The sequence below is a fragment of the Netta rufina genome (genome assembly GCF_964035555.1).
Source record: "Netta rufina genome assembly, chromosome: 3".
Lineage (NCBI taxonomy): Eukaryota > Metazoa > Chordata > Aves > Anseriformes > Anatidae > Netta > Netta rufina.
Window position 1 is genome coordinate 76,621,261 of NC_140125.1, and position 18,387 is coordinate 76,639,647.

General features: G+C 36.3%; 1 protein-coding gene across 1 annotated transcript in view; it reads left to right on the top strand.

The window, feature by feature from the left end:
• Nucleotides 1-440: 440 nt before the first annotated feature.
• The window catches only part of RFX6 (regulatory factor X6), a gene marked incomplete at both ends in the record, with an annotated part of 35,420 nt that continues 17,473 nt past the window's right edge, over nt 441-18,387 (top strand). Inside the window, 5 exons of the mRNA XM_084284047.1 lie at nt 441-481; nt 2,157-2,280; nt 3,810-3,871; nt 11,442-11,519; nt 15,095-15,122. Of these exons, the coding sequence (XP_084140173.1) occupies nt 441-481; nt 2,157-2,280; nt 3,810-3,871; nt 11,442-11,519; nt 15,095-15,122 (333 nt within the window). The remainder of the gene's footprint in view (nt 482-2,156; nt 2,281-3,809; nt 3,872-11,441; nt 11,520-15,094; nt 15,123-18,387) is intronic.

The window sequence follows — 18,387 nt, forward strand, 5'->3', positions numbered from 1 at the left end:
AGAGCCGCTGAGGAGCCCATGGGGCGCGGCAGGTGCCGGTGAGGAGCATGGCCGAGGGAGCCGAGGCGGAGGGAGCCTTCCTGCGCCTCCCGGCCGGGCAGGACGAGCGCTACGCCGAGCTGCTGGCCGCCGGCTTGCTGCCCTGCGCCCGGGACGGGGCGGGCGCCGAGAGGGGGCTCCCCGAGCCATCCGCCATCAAGTCAGGTAAGGGGCCCGTGGGGAGGGCGCCGTTAAACGGGAGCCGCGGGGAGGTAGCGGCCCTAACGGAGCCCTCCCCGCCCCCCCAACCGGGCATCTCCGCTTCTTCCCTTCCCCGGCTCGCAGAGCTCCGTGCGGGCAGCGACAGCCTCTCGGAGGACGACGAGGATGGGGACGGCCGCGACGGCAAGCTGAAGGGCGCGGGAGGCAGCCCGGCGGCGAAGAGGAGCGTGGCGCAGATGATGAAGGACAAGAAGAAGCAGACGCAGCTCACCCTGCAGTGGTAGGGCCGGCCGGGCGCGGGGCTGCCTCTGACAGGGGGCTGGGGGCTTTCTGGGCTCACTGCCATCAGCCCCGGTACAAAGCAGCTCCTCCTTCCCCCTAAATTTCCGATTTTTTATTTTTATTTTTTAATTAGCAGAAGTTTATCCGTTAACAGAGATCTCTGTCACACCCGCACTGGCTGGGAAAAAGCGGGAAAGACCGAATTTATGCAAGAGAAAAATCACCAAGTATCGGCTTACTGCGCCTGAACCGACGGTGCAAGCATCCAGCAGAGACCTGGCAGGAGCTTACAAAGCTTCTCGTCCCGGGTGTGCGGGAACACGGTAGTAATCAACACATGGACAGCCGATTATACGTTATTTTGTTCCCGTAAAATCGGGTTATTCCTTCTTCCCAGAAAGGATAAGCCCAAAAGTCTTGAAAAATGCAGAAATGAAAAGTTACCTCAGGCTTCCCATTTGCAAATGGATGCTTTAATTACCTTGTATGTCCATGGCTGTTCGGCTTCCATCGTCTCACTATATATATTTTTACATTATATTCTACCATCCACAGACACCCTACCTTTATTTTATCTGGGCAAAAATTAAACAAATAGGAGGTCAAATTCTGCAGACTTCAATTCATATAGTCTTTACTAAAATAGTCCTGAAGTTAGGGAGCTAATATTGAATTAAATGGGAACTTGGTTACCAAGTACAGACTGTAAATTTAGAGTTTTCCTTCCATCTGAAAAACAAACAAGAATAATACAGATAGCCCAAATTTTTAATTTAGTTTACATCTGACTTCTTAGAGCAGACATTAAATTGTAAGGAATTGAGTCTTGTGAGTCAGTGCAAAATTATTTGGCATGCAGGGTTTATTATATAGTATTTTCATATATATTGTTGTAATTTGAAAAGAAACAAATTTATTACAAATCATTCTGGGAGTAGCAGATAATGGAGACTGATAAAGAAAAGAAACAGACAAGAGTGGAATACCTAGCTGTTACCAAGAGTTCAGTTAAAGGGAAGACAGACAATTTTTACTTGTTTTTAAAATTAAACTTTGATGACCTTCGCCTAAGCACTTGACTTTTGTAAACTGATGTGTAAAAGTGCATACCCTTCAGAAAATGTCAGATGTTTGATTTTCAGTATGGTTTGGTCAAGAAATAGCTTCAGGTCCAGTGTGGAAATTAAAAAGCAAAAGTAGGAAGAAAAGAGACATAACTCTAGGTATTAAAGATAAAGAAGGTGCAAGTTCAAGCCCCTGATCTGGTCAGAGGACAGCCTTAAACCCATTTTTTTCACAGTATAGTTAGTACTCATATTTTCGGAGCAAGGCTGCCTCTGAGGTGGTAGTCATTTAAATCAATATTATTTAAAGCAAAAGTGTATAGACTTTGAAAAAGGCTCATTAAGAATAAGGGACCTTATGTTTGAATAACATATATGTTTGTAATATATTTGAAAACCCCATGTTTTCCATGTTCTGTAACTACCCTAAGCATGAAATGTGGAGTCAGTCTCTTGTGCCTGTCTTGTTCATTAGAAACTCATCTGTGTGCTGTCATGGATATCTTCAGTAAAATGAAAAAGAGGGCAGTGCCATAAAAACAGAAGGAAAGTAAATTGGAGAGACATGATATGTTGCTTTTTACTCTTGCAGTTTCTTTCTCTATACAGGCTGGAAGAAAACTACATTGTCTGTGAAGGAGTTTGTTTACCGAGATGCATCCTTTATGCACATTATTTAGACTTCTGCAGAAAAGAGAAGTTAGAACCTGCTTGTGCTGCAACTTTTGGGAAGGTAAAGAGTAAAAGTCTTCATAATTCATTAGACTAATTATCAGAGATTCTAAAACTAATAGTTTGGTACACCTGTGTCAGGTACACCTGTTAAATTATTTTTATTTTTTTTCCTACTGCTAATGCAGATGGAGTCAAACTAATTACTACTATAACATATGGAAGGATTTCATGACAACAGCTTTAGGGGAATGAAACTGAAGTTCCCTTTGATTTCTCTCTCTCTTTTTTTTTTTTTTTTTTTTTCTTTTTCTTTTTAATGGTGACATTAATAGGGCTCATTCCACAGATCTGATATGGAAGACACTTTTAATTATACTAAAGGCAGTGTAAAGTGAGAAGTGACACAATAAGCAATATAAGAAGAGGAATAAAAATTAATAACACAAAGAGCTCCTGAATAAAAAATTGTTGATTCATCCTCTTTTCTACCCTTCCCTACAATTAATCCTGAAATCATTTAATGAAAGGGAGATGTGAACTCTCCGAATTAAACCCTGAGTGAAACAGGAAACCAAAAATGTTTCAAGGATCATCTTTTTTTAAACACTCCTGATCTGTTCATTGTTCATAGATAGCAAAATGCATTAATTTAATTAAATAATAATAATGGATGTAAAATCCAGTTAATAAAATAAACTTACTTTTTCCTCTCAAATTTGATATACTGAGAAAGTATATGTCTAATTTTCATTACATAGTTTCAGTACAAATGAGGAAGACTGTAGCTTTCCATTTAAACATTGTTTTGACCATGATCTAGCTTTTAGATCAAGCTATTAGTTCTACCTCTATTACTGAATTAGTTTTTTTACTTAATAAACCGTTTCCCTTAAGCATCATTTACAGGAAGAGTGGAATATTTTTAGGACACTAATCTCAATCTCAGGAGTCCAGTGACCAAACAGTTTTCTTGATTTGGATTAAATCACAAAACATGTTGTGTTTTTTTTTATATATGCAACATGGAGCATAACCAAAATTTCATAGGGTTTCAGAGCGGATAAGTATGTTTAAGCCTGTGCAGCCTTTTGATAGTGAAGGAGATAGAAATGCCCACAGGGTAAATATTTGCTTGCCTTAATCTTCAGATCACAATTTTCTAAACAGAAATCACTTTTTTAGCTGTTTGACTTTCAAAATGGAATACCTAGCAGCCAAATCTTTCCCTTGCTTCTGTTTAGATCCCTGAAGCGAAAGACACAGTTGTACTTTAGGGACCTGAATGGGGTAGGATCACAGTGAAGAAAACTAGACTTCATATTGTAAAAGGGAAAATTGAAAGGAAGAACAGACAAAAAGGGTGGAAAAACTGGGGGTATACAGTGAGATGGACAAGGATGGAAGGACCCCTGCAGTGTAAAACATGCTTAACTGTTTATGTTGTGGCTTACATGTCACAAATACTTATTCATGAAGTACAGTAGATTGCGTATTTATCCTCCGGTTTCTTCCATGAAGAGTTTGCTTTAAAAAAAAAAAAAAAAAGTATACCATTGTGAGAAATTAATACTGTTATTTTCTCTTTAGACCATTCGCCAGAAATTCCCTCTCCTTACCACAAGGCGGCTTGGAACAAGAGGCCATTCAAAGTAAGGCACAACTATCTGTGTATCCACTTACAGAATACATTCTAGGAATTAAATACATTTCCATGCCTCCATAATGTGTAGTAATTGGTAGAGGAGATATTCAGATGGAAAGTTGTTAGTGTTAACTTTCATGCACCTGATGAAACCGATACAGTGTTTGAATTTGAAAACATTACTGCAGGCATAGTTACTAAAACTAAACTGATTATGCTTCTAAAACATCATCATTTTCAAAGAGCCTTGCATTGGTTGCAAATAACGTGTCAAGATGTTATATATGTACATATATGTATAAAAAAATCATATAACATATTGTTACAGCTGTTCATCTTTCTATAAATAATGTGCTATTTAACTGATTTGCCTTTTGCAAATATGATAATTTTCAATCTGTTCTCTTGATAACAATAGTGATTTAATTCAAGGCACCAGAAAAAAGTATCTTCTTAAATTTAGAAGAAATTATATATTTGCACTTTGTTATGGATAATTTTTAAAAGCTCTAATCAGTACACAGTCTGTAGTGTAGGCATTTCATGTATAATGTATCCAGTTGATTTGTATATTTCAACTGTGGAATGTTAGGCTGTGGGAATAGATATTTATGCATCACCTATGGCAAAATATTTTGATAATTCAGGTTCTGGCATTATGCTTTAGGCCATGACAAAGTTAGTGTAAAACTGTGGAGAACAGTTGGAACAACATCCCTTACATCCACTGTCCCATCAGTGCCCTCATACCAAGACTGCTGAGGAAGTACTGCTGAACTGTCCCCAGTCTGACTTTTTTTTTTAATTTAGAATGCTCTTTCTTAAGGAAATAAAATAATAATAATTTAAAAAAAAAAAAATGTGGTGTATTGATGTAAAGAACATAGAGAAGTCAAAATAATGCTGTAGGGTATTGCTGATGTCAAGGTAGGAATTAGGTAATTTTAGGAAACCTCTGCCCTTGTTTGGGGAGTCACGAATACAAAAGTGCTATGTATTGCTCCAAACCAACACAGGTTCTGAGCTTTTCTTAGTGTTGTTCATTAAATTGTAGTTTCAATGTTTATTAATCTCTGTTTATTAAACAAACAAACAAAAATATGTTTAAACTTACTGTGCCTGTACCATTCTACATAAAATAAGGCTAGTTAAATAGTTTTATTCTTTTTAAGTAACTTTCAAAAAACTTTAAATTTGGGCTTTCAGTCCCAAATCTAATTCAGATCAGATCCTTATCTGTAAATGTCTATTGATTGCAAAATAGGTTTGTCCTAAAAATAAGACAATGCTATGAGGAGCAAATTAAGACAGGTATTGTGTCCAGCTTTCTATGTATACATAGAAGTCAAACATTTATTATTAATGCTTATATTTTGAGATATACATGCCTTTAAAAATGCAAGTAGGATTGTTCTCATGCTTAAAATTACAAATGTTTATGTAGATTCTGAGTAAGACTCAGGAAATTAGCCTTATAAAAGAAAGTATAAAGAGTTGATGTTTTACTAAAGCATAACTGGAGACCAAAAAAAATATCAAAGAACAACTTTGCTAATCAATAAGATAGAAAACTAGAATATTGGTACTAAAAAGAGAAAAACAGCCATTTGCTTTGTTTAGGAAAACTATTTTTGAAAGGCTTAGCCTTAAAAGACAAAGGTACTCTTGTCTTTCATTAGTCTATAAGCAAAACTTAAAATGAAAGGAGGCTGAAAGAAAAAAAAAAACTTACAAGATTGTGGTTTTCCTAAGTGCTTTGTAATATAATAGGAATGTCTGGAAGATGCACTGTTTACTTTTACAATTCTGGAGGGGTTGTTTCATGTTGTTATGCTCGCCTCTTTTCCTACCTTAGAAATATCAGAAATAAGCAGGTAAGACCACCCTATTTTTGATGAAGAATGCACTGGAGATGCTATTAACGAATTTTAGGTTTTGTTGTATATACAAAGATGGGAAATAATTTCAATTACAATTTTTAAAAGACATTATTTCTTTAGTATATCTCATACATTTATTTTAATAAATCATTAATAAAAACAAATCCAAAGGAAAGCCTACATAGAATGTTTTCCTTTCTATAATACAGGACAATTATTGTTTAGCTTCTGTCACAGTCTTACAAATTTGTAATCCATTGATTTTTTTTCAGGAAAAAGTAGTATAAAATCTATTTTGTAGTTGCTGAATAGAGAATTTTTGAGGAGAGTTACATTTAGAAGGGTAGTTTATAGGGGAAAGAGATTTAATGGAGTGTCTGCTGTGGTAAAGTTAAGCTATAGTTACAGGCATAAGCTACTGTAGATTTAGTCAGCTTTGCAGATGGACAATTGCTGTTGTGTTTAAGTTTTTAGGAGATCTGGCATTTATAGTCCCCAGGAATATTTGACAACCTACTTGTTCGTCAATGTCTCGGTTAAGTCTTACATTCATAACCCAATGTATTTGGAGAACTACTTTCAAGTCATAATGAATGAGAGAATACAAGGGGAAAAGTCTGCCAAATGCTCATTATATTTTTGATCTGACATATCTAATACATTGATAAACAAGATCCAATCAGGATCCAAACTTCCAAAAATGTCATGTATCTGCATAATTTAAAGTAAAGTACATGCTTCAAAACATGTTTTTGACATGGGAATCTCACCACAAAATTAATCGTGTCAGTGTAATTCAATTTTCTCCAAGACTATCACAGAAATGGGCAGCTTTTCTTCAGCAGATCCAATAGTCCTACTGACCTTGGTGGTATTATGTGCCATATTTTCATATGGATTAACTGTTCTTGAGCAATTTCCTCAAAGGGATGAGGCATCAGCAGGTTTTGTTTGAACATCTGGCATTTGTTTCTCCTTTTTTTTTTTAAACTAGGTTTTTCCTCAGAGACTTTTTGTCTGCAGTTCTCTTTTCCACTACAGTAGATTTACATTGTTCTGGCTGTGCAGAAAAGAGCCTCGTAAAAGGCACAAGTGACAATATCTCCAGTTCAGAGACTGAATACAGCAGCAAGTAGTCACAGAGAAGCAATAGTATAAGCAATAACCAGTATCTCTGATGTTGTGGATCATATCAGAACCATAGTCTCACTAATAAGGAACAAAGTCATTTCTGCTTTGGCCAGGTAGCAGTTAGTTGTACAAGTATCATTTATGGAAGTATTTCCATTAAATTAATATGTAAGGTAAGGGGCAGTTCCATTAAATGACTAGTTACTCTCTGCTTTTATCAGCTTGAACTCTAGATGTTATAAGCTGTGTTACTGGGACTGGTAAGAGACACTTCTTACTAGTGGTTAAATTCTACTTTTTTAAGCATGATAGTGGAGTGACATTGTTTTAGTTCTGTTGTTACTGTCGTTGTTTTGCTATAATATTAGGAGGAGTAGTAATAGAACTAACTATTCCTGACAGAGATGTTTAGTGTGGTGGCATTGCCTAGGAGGCAATCAATGTCCAGTACTCAGATGTTGCAGAAGCATGAAAGGAAAAAGACAATTACTTTCTAATGGAATCGTTATTCTTATAGTGCTAAGAAAAGCTATCTCCCTAGGAATAAAGCACCTTACTGCATACTGTATGCATACTCAGTAACACACTGATAGAGCCTGGCTGTGGACAGAAGAAAACAAAGAAAGTCGGTTCCCTCTTCCAACCATTCCAAGGTGACAGCCATTGTTTTTCTTCCACACCAAAACAAGTCCAAGCTCTTTCTAAAATTCACATGTACTGAACTTCAGAAAGCATTGCTGATCTAAGCTGAGACACAGGTGCTGCTCTAATGTGCAAGAACTTACATCAATGTTAGTTCTGAGCAGCATTTGTCATCTGAGGTTCTGGATAAAGGAGGGCCTTAAAATGGCTCTAATAAACACTTTTGATTACTTGAATACTTTTGATTATTGAGAACTGTCCTCAGAGTCTCTCTCCCTCTGTGTTTACATACAACCTATTTGCACAGAGTGCACACACTCATTTAAAGAGTTGACCAAGAAAGTACAAAAAACTAAACTCAATTTTGTTAGCAACACTACCCATGCTGCTTACTCCAGATTGCTGAATAGCAGGGGAAGACTTCTGTATCCCTGCTGAATGGCAGAAGACCCAAACGTGGAGCAGGTTCCAAATCCACCTTTTTGCATAGGCAATGTTGAACATGCTATGCTACTACTAGAATTTAGTTATATTTTTCATGGTACATGAATTACCTGGAGCAGCTATTCAGGAAAATGAGCATACTGCTCAGACCATACACACAGAAGGCTGTTTGAGCTCAAGTTACAATTTAATTTCTTTGTAGACTTTGATCAATGTTGAATCTTAGCTTTTATCCATGATGTCTGAAAACTATTATCTTATTTATTAGGAGTGATTTAGTGGGTTAATAAAACTGATATGGCAGCTGGCCCCATGATAACAAGTTATTGCAAGTCCCTGAACAGCTTAAGCCTATCATTTCCTTATCAGCTATCATTTCTGTCAGTGTATGCTAAAATCAGGACTACTAGCTACATAGGAACATATGTTATAATAAGCCACTGAAATTAAGAGAAAATTAGTTTAGTTTGTTCTTTAAAAGGTTTGTTACAAAAATAGGGAATAAGTTCCATATGATGACTGTTTTCCTTTTATGAATTATACAATAGAAATATGAGTGGAATGCACATATACTGTACATAAACATATAAATACACACATAAAGAGATAGAAGGTACTTGAAGATGTAGGTTAAATGAGTCTACTTCAATCAGCAGGGAGTAAAAAGTCTAAAAAGTCAAAAATCAACAGGGAGTCAAAGCTATTCTTCTAAGAACTTTGGAGTATAAGAGAATAAAGATCTTTATACCTTATTCCTCTGTGGAGTACTCCAGATAGAACTTTAAAAGTACAGATTATAATTTATTTATTCTTTTATTGTTTCTGTGTCATGACTGGAAAGCTGTACTTTTCTAGTACTAAAAATCCAAGGAAATTAGAAGGATAATTTCTGTGCCTTTAAGACACACTGAATAGGTACTGAAAAAAAATAATCTATTCTGCAGTTTAAAAAAAAAGTCACAGTGGTAAATTCTGATATCTTGGGGCATTCCAGAACAGGAACAAGTACTGTACCTGCCATCAGAAACCTGAGCATCCAAATCATACAACAATTCCTGTTTCTAGTCCAAATATGTTTATACTGAATTAGATGTGAATAATCTAGATATTGAATCCTAACTTTGTAAAGAGTTACTGATTTTCTTTGGCCTCTGGCCCACTCCAGCTTTAACAGCAGGGAATTCCAATTTTGTGGTGAAAGTGTGAAGTTTTATTTTTAGAATTTACAAAATGACATGTGATTGAGAGATTTGGTATGTTGGAATGAGATGCAGGCCACTGCTTGTTAACATAGCTAATTACAAAGAAATTACTCTGCCTGTAGCAATTTCAAAGAACTGGTCACAGCTCTATTTAGTTTTTCATCCCGTGCAACTTCAAGTTGAAATAAAAGCTATTATTTCAAAGGATCCATACTTACATATTTTTAAAACTTCTTGTGTCACATTTAAACTAACTGAATTTCCATGAAAGAGGAAAAAATGTTCATGCCTTTAACATTTTTGCCAGAACTCTGTCTAATATTTGGAATTTTCAGATTCAGGTGTTTGGCTCAAGTCCATCTGTTTAATACCCATAAATCAAAGCTGTTGGTTTAAAACCTTCAGGACTTTAATTCATGACAGAGATGACGCACTACTGTATCTGAGATGGAGGCCAACTGTCCAGCATTATGACATTTAATGAAAGGTCACATTTAATGAAAGGCATCCTAAACCACCTTGAAGTGTCTCTTTGATTTGATCAGTCAGCTCTGACTTCACTGGGTAAAAAGAGAACTGTACTGAGCAGATGGTCCTATGAGCTTCTGAGTATGAACAGATATTTTAAAATGCTCTGTTCACCACATCACCATTCATCAGAGAAATATGCTAATGGGGAAAGAAAACTAACAGTAGAGAAATAATCAAGAAACTTTTGGCCTTCCTAAGTGTCACCAGGTACCACTGTGTTCTGGTGGTGTTACGTATACTCATCAATTTCAGATGAACAATAAACCTGTGATGCCATAGGTTTATGCAGCCACTTTATGCCACAATTTCTTGGCTATAAAATCCTGAGTGCATCCAACAGACTGTCCAGAAACAGAATGACTCTTTCTGCCAAGATTTTCAAAGACACCTAGGCTAAGCAAACATATTACCCTAATGAACATCTCCTTAATTATCATTTGTATCTAATGCCTTTAGTCAGCATTGTACATGTAAAGCATTTGAGGTTTTTGTATTTATCTGCAACTATCCTATACAAAAGCAAGCAGAAAGATTGTGAATTTTTGTTTATTTTTGTTTTAAATGGGCATCACCAGGAACAGCAGAGATGAGCTGAAAACTCGTGTGTTCTATAAACTATTGGCCAGAGGATTTGTGTCTTAGGAGTAAACTTTGATGCAAGTCTTTGAGATGTTTCAGTGAAATTAGTGCAATGATGTTGCAATGTATGTTATGTTTGGTTTGCAAGCAAGGTACTTCAACAGCAAGTGGTACTTTGAAGCAGTTTGGTTAAACCTAACTGCTATGGTGTTTTCAAGATGACTTTAGTTAAAACCAAATGATCCTTAATATGCAGTCCATAACATTCTTAGACAAGTTTGGTTTAACTCCACTTTAAATGTACTTTGTTGAATTTATAAGACAGGGCCTATCACCCTTGATAGATGAACTCAAGCAAACTTTGCTATGACTGGAGAAGAAAGAGCTGCCCCCAGCTTGCTCTCCTGCCCTACTCCTGAAGGTCACTTCTTTTGTAGAAAAATCAGTGGAAAGCAGTATCTACAGCATAGCTAGTTTTCTTAGCACCAACCCACTCTCTTCAGTGTCTTTGGTTAAGATGTGCTCAGAAATGCAGAGGCTAAGCAATAAACATTTCCTTCTTTAATTTCTGTTTTTGGAGCAATAATCTCCAGGAGAGCAATGAGGGAAACAATTGATAACTGCTTAAGCAACTAAATAATGAAGCAGTCAGTCAGCCTACAACCTGAGAGATGAGTGGATGAATGAGATATTAACATTTCTAGTCGTAGGGGGCTGAACACTAATTTATAGGGGAGAAAATTACTGGGGAGTTATTTTTAACTGAAAAGTGCTCTGTAGAAGTCTAAACATAACAGCGGTAAGTCTGATAGATTACACCTGATGGATCAAACCCTTGCAACAAACAAAATAAAATGAAAGAGAAAACATGTCAGGGAAAAGAGATGTAACATGTTTCTGGGACATTTGTTCTACCAGAAACATTCTTGAAAGAGAGAAAATGTTTTAAATTTACAGAAGATGCTAGCCTTGAATTTTGGATCAAATCGTGACAATACTGTTTTCTATGAGACCAGATTTTTTCTGTCAGTGAAAGGAATAAGTGGAAACTATAAAGAAAAGCTTTCATGTAGCATCAAAAACCAATCTGACAGTCTGTTTTATGTCACACAGATATAAAAGCACTCCTTTTTTTTTTTTTTTTTTTTTTTTTTTCTTTCTTTCACAGGTATCACTATTATGGCATTGGCATTAAAGAAAGCAGTGCATACTACCACTCCGTGTATTCTGGAAAAGGCTTAACCAGGTACAATAACATAACATCTGAGACATAGCTTCTATCCCTACTTTAGAAAGATGGTCAATAAAAATGTAACTTTAAACTTCCCTGAGGAAATTATAGGACTCTAAATGATATCAGAACTAATATTGTTGTATATGTCAGTGACTGGCATTCACAGATTTAGGCAACGGTTTGCTCTCTAAAGATATTGATTTAATTTAACATCTTGATCTAGATCTTTTGCTTGTGTCTTCCAGTATGGCCCCATTGAAGTCAGAGTAGAGCTGCATCAGTTTACATCATAAGAGGATTTGTTAGTGTAAAGCAGCAAAACATGGTTTCCAGAACACTTGTCTCATTTTGTTTGCTTGTGTGTCACCCTCCGATTTCTTTCCCCAGGACAGCTTCCCATTATGAAACGTCTGGAGAACGGTGTGAAGCTGGCACCTGTGGGCAGGAGGGAGGGGTCAGTGTAGATTAATATTTACAGATCCTTTGACTGGCTAATATCAGTTTAAACCTAACCCAGGAAGCTCTAATTATATTTATTTAAGGGACAGCTAGCAGGATCAATACGTTACGATAGCTGCCTGTTGGTTTGCCAAAGATTAATAGTTCGTAAAACAAATGTCTCTGTTCACATATGGCTTGAATGACGGCTTTCATTATCTACAGCAGTGTGCCTGTATATGTGGGGACTCTGAGAAAAGAAAGGAATAAGGGTTTTTATAAACACACACAGAAAATTCAGTTGCTGGCAGATTCAGGTTATATCCAGAGACTTTTTCCGAACAACAGGGCAAGTGTAAAAATTGAGGGTAATGTTGCCAGTAATGCTGAAAAGGTGGGATCTTTCTACTGCAGGACTTAAGGTATAAAGGACTAGAATATGCCATTTCTCTATCCGTTATTTATCCAGAGCTGTAGTGGTGTTCCTGGTACACAGCTAGATGCAGTTTTTTCCGCAATGCAGCATTATCTTGAACAAATTGCTCATTTAATTGACTAAAAACAGTTATTTTCACTTAAAGGAATATAGTCACTCTTAGTCCTCAGCTTTACGTCAGACAGTTTTCATGAGTATTGAGTACATCAAAATTTTCATTGAGTATATCAAAATTTTCATGAGTACTTACTGTTCTGTCAACCCCTATTTCAAATGAAAGACTCTTACACACCTTTGAAAATCCCACCCTCTACATATCTGTATCTTTAGGCAATTTATGCCAAATCCACCAAAGGAATCATGTCTGGAAATTCCTAAAATTCGGGTAAGTTTTTCCCCCAAGAAATGTACAGATTTCTCTAGTTGTCCCTACAATCATTGTGAAGTGCTTTAAAAATGATCTCTAGAGAGATCAGAAAATAGATAAGTCAGAAGAGCATCTAAGGTGCATCAGTAGCATTCTCACAATGTGTAACAGCACTCTTGATGCTGAGGAACTGAAGCCAATTTGAATCAATCCATCCCAGACATATAAACTGTAAGACGTACTTGGGAAGCTTGTTCTGAATATTGTGCTGCTATTGTGCTGTGATTTCTGATACAGCCTTTATAAAATAGCTTTCTGCTGTACTGCTAGCATTTCTGTTTCACTAACCAAGGCAGAAAGAAATATGAGGAGAGGGACTAGATTCTCAGCTTATGAAGATAAACTGCTTAAGATTCACTAGTAAGGAACCTTTTAGTTGTGTTAGGACTTATGCTCTCATGTTGGAGGTGTTGAATTTCCAGGGTCCAGCAGACACTAACTGGTTTAGAACAGAATCTCAAATACTGACTCTGAACACCGTGGGCCATCACTGTGTTTGGATATGGCTATGTGAAGACAATGATGCGGTAGCCTGGGGTTAACAACAGGCTTCTGAAGAAGAAAAGTTAGGTAGTGTAAGGATTCAAAATAGAGAGTGAATGTGCCAGTTGCTGGATGCTGAATATAATGATCCATCTTAACCTCTGCCCTTTGCCTGATATCTGTTCTAGTAAGTAAGCTATAAAATTGGTTTCTGAGTCAAACTTGGAGCAGAAGTAGGCAGGGAAAATGTATGATTTGATGATGGTATCAGATCACACCATGCCTACCAGCACAAATAATGGCATATGGAGGTCTTTACTACAAGACTTGCATATTAGATAGCAGCTTGTCAAAAGATTAGAAGGGGCCTTGGTTTAGTTGCCTAAATATAGGCCTCTACTGCCATTTCAGATTTAATTGTCATTCTAATATTGATATTTAGGTAATTGAGCTGAGCACAGTAGTCCTTAAATGCAGGGTTGTCAATGCCTGAATCTTTAAATTCTGTTGTAAATTGACCTCCTAGTTACTTTAAATATCAAGCTTTGCAGTGTGAAAGGACCATACCTAACACCAAAATTGTTGGTGTACACATCATTTTGAGAAGCTATAGATAGTGATTAAGGCTCTGGAGGAGTAATGCTAGCAGATGCTGTTTAGTGTTTTTACTGTACATTCTGCGTACTTCATGCCGTACACGTGGAAATCCACAGTCCCTAACAAAAACATTTAGCTGTGAAGCTAATTAGCAGCTCACAGTCAACTGAGTTACACTTTCTTTCATGCTCATCTATCAACAAATCAGGAAATTCTGAAAGTAACATATGATGAATCATCGCATGATGTAAACTGTGCCTAGCCTGGGCAGGTGGAATTCCATAGTCCCTCTGCCTCTGATTTTCTTTTCTGTCAGCAGAGCATCTGAACAGTAGGAAATCACAATATTGCTGCTAGTAATTATAAGACTTCATATTGCCCACACTATCTTATCAGCTAGCAGAACAGGAAATGATGATCAAGCAAGCTGTAGTTATCTTGCGCATCTATTTTTAGACTTATCCTTTAGCATCTCTATCCTTACACACTGTCTAGTGAAGCAACGACAATTTAAAATGTGTGTTTTCTAATTTTTGCATTGAAGAGTTGCCTCATAGTCCAATAACGTCATTGGGAATCTCTGAATTGGACTATTAATAGCACAGTCACTATACTGCAACATATTTTTGACAGCTAATGAATCTTTCATCTCAGAAATGGATTTTGCCTGCATCAGAATAATACTGTGGTGAAAGAGAGTGAAAGATCATTAAATTTTCTTCATTTTTTTCCAATAAGCGTAAATTCTAGATTATTTTTTTCTATTCTGAGTTTTCTCAGCTGTATCAAGAACATTATGAATTTCCTGGACTCATGGACCTGCACCTATGATCCCCTTCTGATATTTGCAAAGTTGCAAAGATTCAGAGAAAAATAGCTGAAACTGAGTTTCATACTTCATTGTTTGTCGATGATCTGAATCTTCATGTTCAAAAGATATCTTCAGCAGGTTTCCCTGATACCCTCAGGCACTTGCATGGCAATGGCAGAAGTTAAGAAACAACAATTTTATTATCATTACATTTGGAGAAACCTAGTCATTTTTCCAGTTGACGTATTTTATATAACTATTTTATATGTATATATAGGTATGTATGTATGCGTATATGCTTGCACGTATGTGTGTGTATATATATGTGTGTATATATATATATATAAATAAAAATGTGCTTATGAAAAAGTAATTAATTATATTTATTTTCAAAGGTTCTCTGGAAGCAAGTTGAAGAATGAGGTAAGTGCTGTAGTCAGTTTCCTTTCACTTCCGTCATAATCAAAATAGTATTTGTGGCCTGTGGTTTTGTTCACATTCATTTCTTTTAAAATTCCAACAGTATCTTGCATTAAAGATTAGACTGCATAACCCTTTTTAATGATGACGAGTATTTGCTCTTCTAAATACTTTAAGAAAAATCAGATTAGAAGGCAGATTCCAGGGTTCATGTTCCAACCTATCTTCCCACAACTGCAGAAGTTTGTAATAGACCCTCCTACAAACAAAGGATCAGTGTCTAGTTTCTTAATTTTTTGCATCAATTAATTTTGTAGGACTTTTTCAGAATCTCATTGGTCTGATTGGAAGTGAGAAAATGCTTTTAATAAACTGAACTTTATACCTTTTCACCAGCACTATCTTTTTATATTTTTGGCTCATCATAACATTTTACTATGATCCTTCTTTATACTGCTTTTGATTGCTAGACAGAACAAACAGCAACTCTATTCACTTTTGATTGGCCTTATAGCCTTTCACTATACTTCACATTTTAATTTTGTTCTAAAAATATATATATATAAAAAAAAAAAATTGTAAAAGGCTTTTTCTAAAAGGCTCCAATTTTTATTGGAAATATCCCTTCTGTTGAATCCTAGAGCTGTGTGTGTGTGTTTCACGAATAACCTACAGTTTCACTACTTTACCCTCTGGGACAGTCACTGTCATTCTGGTCATATTTGTATTACAAAATGACAAATTCTTGCATTCCGATATTAATAGTTAAGGATTGCTCACAGGATCATTCTTTGGCACAGAGTTCAACTACAATGTATAGCCTGTATCCATACTATTAAACTCCTAATCCTACAAAACAACATAGTCACATCTCAGACACAATGCCAAGGAGAAAAGCCCCTAGTATGTAGTAGCTGTTGAAGCGTGTCTGGGAATTGTTGGCATGAGCAAAAACAAGGCCAGGAATAATACTGAATAATACCATTCCAATATTGTCTGGGAATATTTCCTGACTCCATTTAATTTACCAGACTAAATATAGCCTTTGTGATCAACTGATACACAACTGGTTTTCTCCTTTTTCATTTCCAGATAAGCAATTCCTAGCTGATAGCAGAAATTCTTATTGGTCCCTGAGAGTGTAGCTTTACTCTATTGATTTTCACCCCCTTTATTGCCATTATCTCTAAGCCATCCAGGTCTTTCTACGTGACCTCTTGGTCTTCCTCTTTACTGATGATTTCATTAGCTCATGTCAGCAAATTTAATCTATGAAATATTCAATGCCATCAGTCCCAAGTCTGATCTTTGAGAATCTTTACTTCAATTCCTTTTCAGCCCAGAGTTTTCACTGTCAACACAATATGTTAGCATTACAATTAGAGTCAGTTTCTTAAACATTTTACATTCTTCTACTAATCCCTATTCTCACCAGCATAACTAATCATTTCCCATAGTGACACCATGTCAATTATTTTAGTGAGGTTCCAGATTAGATCTGCTCTATTTTCCCCATTCAGATAATCAGCTATCTTATCAAAAAAATGATAGTGCTATGCTGGGGATATCCCCAACATATTCAAGGATTTATGAGCACTGCTAAAACATTTGTTCTTTCAGGGTTGGAGGATGAAAATTTCTGGTTCCCTTGGCATAAATGAATGAATACACACTTTCCTTCCATCTCACATGTGGAATTCTCAATCTATTTGAGAATTCACAGTCCCATAAACCTGTTTTGCTTCTGCCCCACAGTTCAGTGTGTTGGTCCTCCCAGAAAAAGAATCACAAAGAAGTCAGTGGAAATAAATGACAAAAGATATACCAGTATGAGGTTTCAATTGTGTAGCTTTATGTTGTCTGAAATTACTCAGACAGGTTTAAGAGAAAAACAGGCTTCTGTGGTCAAAACTGAATTTCAGTAATCTCAGTTTACTAAAAATTTGGCAAGATGCTTTCCATTAAAGTGAATAGGTGATATATCTTTATTCATTTGCTTGAAAGCATATGCAATTAGGTATTCCAGAAAGATTTACAATGATTGCATAAGGTATAATTCCCAGTAAGAACATAAAGACATTGAAAAGATGTTAAAGCACTGATTGTCTAAATATACTGAGTAAATGGCATTTGAATGAACACTTATTGAGTGCCAGGGACACTGTTTACTTCTGGTATGTTTTATCACGTTTTCTAGTATTCTCGCTGTAGGGGGAGATATCAGCAAATTCTTTTATCTAAACCAGTTAGTGCACCATTAGAGTCTGCATGGTTAATTAGGCAGATAATATTACTGTCATTATCTTAATGTTAAATGGCCATTAGAAACAGATGGCATTAAATTGAAAGGGCAAGTGGCAGTGGGTTAAAATATTAAGCCTAGAGCTGAGGCACAGTCATATAAGTCCATTAGCAAGGTACAAAACATTGCAAATAATCTTCTTTTAAGCCACCCACCACCATCACTGCCTTCTTTTAAAAGAACTAATCTCTTTTAATCAGACATTTTCATATATTTCATGGGTAATTGCATAATAAAGTAATTGAAATTACTCCTATTATTAAACAAAAAAAAACAAAACTCCTGATACTTATAAGCAATTACAAAACTGCAAAAATATTGATGTGAAGAAGTACTAATGCTTTTAAATTTCTCTAATTTCTTGGACTTAGAGTGTATATGTACTTAGATAGTAGATAGCACAGGCAAAGTTTTTTTACATAATGCAAGTACTCATCCTTGGCTATCTGTTTAGGTAGACATACGACCCTATAAAAATAGGGGGTTATATATATATCGAATAAACCAGGTACAGCTATAGTTTTCTGAATTCAGTGTTTGAGATAATTTCACATGAAGCCAGCTTCCAATTGGTGAGTTTTTGGGAAAATATTCTCTTTTGCACTCCTTTATGCTACATTTATCTATATACCTATTATTCCCAGTTAAGTGAAATCTGACTGTACGTAAAAGGGTAGCAAAATACCACTTCAAGTACTATTCAAATGTCTAGGGCATGGCCATAAATTCCATCCATTAGTACAAAAGGAATCTGCATAGAAGTAGTGGATTTACTGCAGGAATATGCAGCAGGCATGCTCAAGCCCCTGTGCAAGGCCTTGACATGAGAACTGGGTGGACTGAAGTGGAACAAAGGGTTTCAGCCAAATAGTCTTCTCCGGATTTGAATGCAATCCTATGAGAATAAGCATGATTCATTCAGTAAGGACAGCATGATAGTATAGATTTCATTGCTTCTCTTGAGGA